Raw genomic sequence first — 7,648 nt, forward strand, 5'->3', positions numbered from 1 at the left:
AAGCCCTCCTACCTTCTCCCCCCACCCCTCCCCCACCTTTGCCTTCTAGAACTCCTGGAAGTTTCCAACTGGAGGTTTTAATTTGAAAACTCCTCCTTTTCTTAAGTAGTTGGTCCTGAGGTGGCTGCTGTGGCCCCTCCCTCTGAGTCAGGGTCCTTGTCAGGATGGAGGCCCCAGCTTCAAGCCCTCGATCCCGAATTTTGGGCCACTCCTCCATGTTCCGCTTTTTCCGTAGCCTGGTGGGGAGCAAGGGCAGCCCAAAGAGCTCAGACAAGGCCCTGCTGGGGGGCCAGTCTTGTCCCTTTCCAGAGCAGAACGCCACCCCTTTGATGACTGATCACCAGGGAGGAGCAGGGCGGGAGTCCAGGCCTCCTGCCACGCTGCCCTACACCCTCTCTGTGGCCCTGCCACAGCCCGATCCCTCGGGGCTGGGGCTGGGGGACACAGGGCCCCAGACCCCCACCCCCGTGGAGGTCCTGGCTCAGGGTGTAGAGGTGAAGCCAGTCCTGCCCACAGGAAGCCAGGAGGTGCTGGGCAACCTGTCTGAGTTGGAGGAGAGGGAAGAGGAACAGAGAACAGACGGAGGCAGCAGGGGATACAGGGACCTCAGACAGGTGAGGGGCTGGGCTGTGGATGGTGGGAAGGAGCCTGGGATGGAGGAACTGGGGGGAGGCCTGGATGTAAGAAGGGGGAAGGATGTGGGCCTGAGATGGGAGGACCCAAATTGGGGAGGGGCCAGGAGCAGACTCCTTGGGTAGACAGAGGACTGGGTGGGCATGGTTGGACAGACGTGTCAGGGGTGGAGAGGAGCCTGGAGATGTGGGGAGGGGGGTGAGGCAGAGATGGGGGTCCTCCCGCAAGTGAGTGGTTGTGGATGGAGGCACCAAAAGGAAAGGGGGATGCTCTGGGTTGAGCCGGGGCTCCCGTTACTTCCCAGCTCCTTCCTGGGCCCCACTCCCCCCACCTTCCCTCCCCACTCTCCCTCCTGGTTCCCACTCTCATTTGGACCTGGCACCCACCCCTGGTGAGGAAGGGGGCCCACTTCTCTCTCTGTTCCCCATGCCCCTCCTCACCCTACTTTTGGGGAGGGATCATCCCCTCTGTGATGAAGACCCCAGAGGGCCGAGCAGGGAGTAGTTGGGAGCAGGAGGTTAGAGGAAGCTGAGCAGGGCCTCTAGGAGAGCCTTGGGGGGTTTAGGGGGCCTTCACCACATCTCTGGGCCCCACCTGCCACCCCCATCTGACTATGCTTTGGGATCAGGGGCCACTTTGCCCAAGCCTTGGCGGTGGAGCAAGGATGCTTGCAGAGGGCCATGGGGCCACTGGATATCAGCCCCGAGACCTTCACCAGGGAGGAGGAGAAGGAGCGTCTGCTTGATGGTGAGTGTGGTGGCCGCAGGTGTGGGGGACATGCCAGGGGTGTAGGGCCGGGAAGGACACAGGGCAGTTTGAGGGGCCGCTAGAGGCGGGCTGCCTGGGTTTGAATCCCACCTCCACTAGGCCAAGCTGTGTGATGGTGGCGAGTCACTCAACCTTTCTGTGTCTCACTTTCCTCATCTGCAAAATGGGAATATAATAGTACCTATCCCAGAGGGCAGTAGCAAGGATTGAGTGAGATTTTCTCTGTGAAGTGCCTAGAACTGTGCCCAGCATGTAGCAGGTGTTTGCTAAAGAAAACAAGGAAACCTGGCCCTCAGCTCAGCCTCCTGATGGCCCTGTCCTCCTGGGCCTGGGCTGCCTCTTGTTGCTGTGAGCTATCAGTGACCACCACCGCTCCACAGGAGACCTCAGGCTGGCCTCCTCCCAGGTGGGGGCCACTCCCTGGAACCGCCTCCTCAGCTTGTACAAACAGCTCCAGAAATCGGCCACGGCCAAGGTCAGTGGGGCTAGCTGAAAGTGCAGGGTGAGGCCTGGGTGGGGCCCAGGGGGGCAGCCAACTGCCTGCACCTCTTGAGAGCCGTTGTTCCCTCCTGCTTTCTGTTCTGGGTCTCGTGGGCGTGGGGGCTGCAGGCTCGGCCCCACCCTCCTCACCTGCTCAGTCATGGGCACACCCTCAGATCCCTCTCAAGGAAGGCCTGCCCTGTGAGGAGAAAGGCAGGGAACAGGAAACAGAGGAGGACAGCTCACTCAAGCTCTGTGGTCCAGGCATTGTCACCCTCCAGTCGCCGCTGCATAAGACTTTTAGGTCGACAGATACAGTAGGTAAATGTGGTGCCCCCACCTCCCCACCCAGCCAGCTCCCCGACAGAAGGAGCCCCACTTTGGTCAGTGGCTCATGGGTGCGATACCAGTTCTGACCACCAGGTGGAACCAGAGGACCTAAGATGACTGCCCAGGCTGGGGGAGCTGTGTGTGGCTGGTCCCGAGGCTGAGCTGGGTCTAGCAAGGGTCCTCCTCCCTCAGGGCCCGACTGGGCCTGGGGCTCCTTGAGCACCACCCTTTCCCAGCCTGGAATTCTAACTCCTTCAGTGGCCACCTCCATCCCTGGTTTTCCCATCGTGTGTGCACTGCTGTGACAGTACCCCAGAAGGCCCCCTCTCCCACTGCAGCCCCCTTGCCACCCTGACATGGTGAGCAGATGGCTTAGTGGTAATAACATACTCCAATAAAATCACTGTTGACATTTTCATAGCCATTACTATGGGGCAAACCCTCCTCTAAGCACTTTTCGTGAAGTACTGCATTATAACTCTGAGGTAGGTCCTGTTATAGTCTCCACTTCACTGTGAGGAAACTGAGGCACAGAAAGGTTAAGTAACTTGTCCAAGATCACACAGCTAGTAAGTGGCAGAGCTGGGACTTGATCCCAGGAGGTTTGGGTTGTTCCAGATCTGTGCTCTGGAATTGGTGGCTGGAGGGGGCAGGGTGGGGTACGGCAGATGTCTGCCCCTTGCATGCTGTCCCCAGGAGGTAAGTAAAGAGACCCACACTCAAGCTGGTGGCAGGGAGCCCATGGAAAGCGAGTGTCCTGGGGAGGGCAGGGCAGTGGGGAGGTGTTGTCTGGCTGGCTCCAGGGACTGGATGGAGAAGGGACCTAGCTGGGGGTGACCAGGGGATGCACAGGGCTGGGTGAGGTTTGGAGAGCCAGAGCCACCTCCTCTCCCTTCGATCCCCAGCAGGTTGTCCACCCTTCTCCTGCCTGTCCCAGGCCCATCTCTCTGACTCTCAGGTTTCGTGGAGTCGGAGTTAAAGAAGCTTCTGGTAGTGCAACGGGAGTCCCGCCTCTGGAAGATGGGTGGCCACGAGGGCCGGAAGCTGCTGACCCAGCCAGAGATCACCCTGGAGGAGGCAGGCATTGTGGATGTCCAGGTATGCCCGCCCATCCCGCCCCCACCCTCTGCCTGAGAGCCCTAGGGAGAGTGGGGCTGGAGGCCTCCCCTCTCTGCAGCTGCTGGCCCAGGCTCCAGCCCCCATGCTGGGCAGGAAATGCTTAACTCCTTCTTGGTGGTGGTATCTCTGAGAGCAGGATCCTGACCCCCTGCACACGCACGCCTCCATCGGTCTCTCTCTCACTTGACCTGAGTCCATTTTTAAGGCTTCACTGCCGTTCACTTGCTGTATGGCCTTGGGCAAGTCCCTTCCCCTCTCTGGGCCTCAGTTTCCTCATCTCTACATTGAGGGGACTTGTCTAGGTGGCTTTAAGGCTTTCCTGCACATCTGTCATTCGCATAATGTTGCTCTTTTTCTGTTTTCTCTCCCATTCACACCCACACCAACTCCCACAAACACACATAGGTGCGGGGGAGTTACCTACCTGGTCACACCAAGGACCACCTACAGCCCACCCTACTTGACATTGGCCTCAAAGGTTAGGCCTGTCCCAGCTTCTCTGAGTGCACATTGATGGATATGTTGATGAAAAATGTGTCAATGTCCTTTTTGGGTTAATTTCCACTCATTCATCAGCTCATCCTTTCATTCAGTGGACATCTGCCCCTGACTGTGTGTGTAGTTTACAAAAGGAAGGAACAAAGTCTTTAGTCGAAGTCTCTGACCTGGCATGACTTGCTCTGTGACTTTGAATGTGGGCCTTGGTTTCTTTACCTGAAAAGGGGACCATTGGAGGATCAAATGAGCTGACGGAGTGTGTAGCCCTCAACTTCAAAGGGCACTCCAGTGTCAGGGATTATGACTCACCCCTTGGGGGTCGTTAATACCAGAAATACTTGCCTACCGGGTACTGAGGGGCAGCCTTCCCGTTGTCTTGAGCCTGCAGGCTATGTGTCAGGGTGCCCCTCTGTGCTCTGGAGAACCTCACCTTAAACCACACAGGTGGCCACTCTGGCAGGGCCCCTGCTTTTGTCTTTTCCTGCTAAAGGGAGCTCTCCTCCCCTCTCTCCTCCACTCCAGGACCACCCCCTGAGCCGGCCTGCCCCAGCCCCAGGGGTCACAGTCCTAGGGTAGCCTGAGCATCACTGGGGGCCCCTAGGGAGTTTCTGGAGTAGAGGACCAGCTGAGTCCTCACTTGGGGACAGGGCTGCCTCAGGAATATCTTCCTGCTGTGGGTGTTACAAGGATTCTGTCCTCATTACCTCCCCCTACTCTCTCCTTATCTGCCCTCAGAGACACCAAGCTGAGGGGGGAAGGAAGCTTCCCCCCAGCCTTTGGGGAATGCTGGGGACCTGGGGGAGGGGCGCTGAGGCACCAGAAGCACCACCCTAGGCTGGAGGGAAGGATGCAGAGCCCCCTTGGTGTGGTGTCTAGGATAGAGGTGAAGGAGGGGAGGGCTTGGCTGGGGTGCCTGGCTCCAGGGGCTTCCCAGGAATCTCCCAAGCTGGAGGAAGAAGGTTACCTCCATTCTATGGGAGGGAGGTGGCTCAGGGCTAGTGGGCCTGGCCTGCTGTGGGCACCTGGGGGAGGGTCTGGAAAGGTGACCTTGGGGTGCTTGTCTCTGAGGGCAGGTGGGATGGTTCTGGGGGTACAGAGCAGGAAGAGGAGAGCCCAAAGATGCAAAGGCATCTTCCTTCACCCACTTCCGCCCCCCAGCACCTGCTCCTTGAGGAGATGAATGAGATGGAAAACTGGCCTCCAGAGTGAAGCTGGTGCTGGCCTGAGTCTGCCCTGCCCCGGGTCCCTGCAGCCTGTGTAGAGATGTATCCGCCTCCTCTTAGGGCACCTCAAGGAGCCCCTGGGGCCAAGGGGTCTTTAATAAATGGTGTCCATGTGTCTGCAGGGTGGGCCTGCCCGACACACTGTCCCCACTCTTCAGACTCAGGCCTGTGATGTTATTAATAAAACTCAATTTGACTTTGGCCTTCTTGCCTGTCTGTCTGCCGACCTGGCCCCTCATCCTCCACCCAGGAACAAGCTCAGGGTTCCCAGTCTAGTTCTAGTCCATGCCTACAGGCTGCCAGGCCACCCCAGCTGCAGAGCCCTGGGTTCCATCTGAGCTGGAGGATGGGAGGTTTAATGCACCTGACCCAGGGGTGGGGAAGGACCTGGGGCCCAGAGTGAGCGCTGGGGGAGCCCCTGCTACCACAGACCCACCCGTCATAGTCAGAGCAGCCCTGGTTTCCCTCCCTCCTAAGTTCCCAGGCCTGGCTTGCAGCCTCCTCGAAGGATCCGGGAATTCTCCAGCAGGAAGTTCCTGCCCAGCCATCACGGGGACAAAGCCAGGAAAGCAGCCTTGGGACCATGGGGACCTGCCTCAGGGGCTGGGCTAGGGGGCAGGTGAGGGGGCCCTGGGGTTGATGGAGAGGTGCCACAGGGGTGGGGGGCAGGGCTCCATCCTGCTGCCCCTGGTCAGGGCCCACTAGGCCATGCTCAGTGCCAAGCACCTTTGGGGATCCTGGGCAGAGGGAGGTCCAGACATCTAGAAGGCCCAACCCTATCTAATCCCAGAAGCAAGGATGGGCTTGAGTATTGGCCGTGGCAGGGCACACCCTCATACCTGGCTTCGTGGGCATCCAATGGGAGGGAGGGCCAGGCCCAGTTTGGACACCAGGAGGTGCTGTTTGCCAGGAGGTCCAGCTGGCTCCGGGTAGGACGCCGGTTCATTCCCTCCCGTGCTGGTCCTGGCTGAGCCCCCAGCACACGTGTGAGAGAGAGCTCACACTGCCCAACTCTTATCAACACAACTGCTATTTACAGATGTGTGTCTGGCCTTCTCCATGGGGCCCCACTGTGTCCAGCCCGAGGCCTGTGCAGAGCTGAAGTTCAATGTCAGAACATGGTGGCCACTCTGAATAATTATCATGATTGATAACAATAGCTGTTTGTTGGATGGATGGGCGTGCTTGAGGTGGGGGTAGGGAAACTGCAGCAACCTGGCCTCCTGCCCCAGCCCCGCCCAGCCCAGTGAAGTGGGGAGCCCCACCCCCTCCCATCCCCCAGCCTGGGCTCAGGGGAGAGCTTGGAGATGAGACTGGCTAGTGATTCACAAGTGGGCTGGGGCTTTATTTTCTCTTGGGCTTCCTGGTCAGGCCCGCCACCTCCTGGAATCCTTGACTCAGGCCCTGAGCTGAGGCCCGTGGAAGGGCCCATCTGGACTGTCCCCCTGAGTCAGCTGGGAGGCAGCCTTGTAATCATATGACTCACCTGGGCCCTAATTACTTCCTCTCAGAGTGTTGGCTGCTGGGAAGGGTGGGGGCCCTGGAGGGCAGCCTGTAGGCTCCCTGGGTGCACGTGGACCCCTGGTGTTCCCTTGTGGACATAGCACTCCTCATGGACCCCACGGAGGGGGTCCTCTCTGCCTTCTCCCTTCCTGATAGGCCCCCAAACCTGGTGCCAGCCATGCCCAGGCTGGAGGAGGATCCCTGGGCCCAGAGCACTCCAGGACACAGCTCTGCCCTCTCCCCCCGTTGTCTTCTGGGTGGGGCTGGCCAGCAGCCCCTGGACACAGGCAGGCACCACAGTGGGTTGGGGTAGACTGGGCCCAGCTGGCACTCAGGCTCCTTGGCTGCTCATGTGAGCCAAGTGGGCACTCATAGGCCATGCCACCTCAGCTCCCAGGGACAGGAGCATCTCATCCTCGGGCCCCACGAGAGTGGGCTGCTGGGGAGTAGCGGGGCGGGCACCTGTCTGCTCCTCTCTCTCCCTTTCTGTCAAGTGAGGGTCATGGCACCTCATCGTCCACCCCGCCTCCCCCAGGGTTCCTGTGAACCACAGGGAGGAAGGTCTGTGAGGCTGGGAGGCGCAGCTGCCGTTGCGGGAACAGGAGTGGGGTCTGTGTGCGGGCACAGGTGTGAGGGCCTCTCCCCGGCCCCGAAGTGTCCTGGGCCGGTTCCTGTGGATGGGCCTGGCCTGACACTCATGAGTGGTGAAGGCAGGGGTGACGTGGCCTAGGGACCTGCGGGGGGGCCAGGGAGGCGCGGTGGGCAGGTGCAGAGGGCCGGGTGCAGGCTCAGCGCACACGTGGACAGAGGCCAGACGTTTCTGAAAGGCTTCGAGGGAACACTGCCGATGCATCTGTGGGTGTGACCTGAGGACTGGGTGGCATTTAAAGTTTTCTCCTCTCTAGCGTGTGCAGACAGCCGGAGTGGGGGAGGGGGGGCGGGGCATGCACCACTTGTGCAGGCTGGGCCCTGCACCAGGGCACTAGGCTCAAGGGTGACAAGGCTCTGAAACCCCGAGAGGTGCCTCTCTCTCATTTGCTCAAAAGGGCCAGTTGGGGGGGCAGTGGCCCTGGTCAGTCCTGCAGGTTTAAGTC

General features: G+C 59.8%; 1 protein-coding gene across 1 annotated transcript; it reads left to right on the forward strand.

Annotated features, from left to right (window-relative positions):
- Positions 1–164: 164 nt before the first annotated feature.
- LOC112414055 (gametogenetin-binding protein 1-like) lies at positions 165–5,196 on the forward strand. The gene is given in 7 exon segments (XM_024766346.1): positions 165–566; positions 568–614; positions 1,262–1,380; positions 1,782–1,876; positions 2,058–2,202; positions 3,170–3,309; positions 4,987–5,196. Coding segments are annotated over 7 exon segments (999 nt in total). The 3' UTR covers positions 5,038–5,196.
- Positions 5,197–7,648: the final 2,452 nt, after the last annotated feature.

The sequence above is a fragment of the Neophocaena asiaeorientalis genome, unplaced genomic scaffold (assembly GCF_003031525.2).
Source record: "Neophocaena asiaeorientalis asiaeorientalis breed wild unplaced genomic scaffold, Neophocaena_asiaeorientalis_V1.1 scaffold46, whole genome shotgun sequence".
NCBI lineage: Eukaryota > Metazoa > Chordata > Mammalia > Artiodactyla > Phocoenidae > Neophocaena > Neophocaena asiaeorientalis.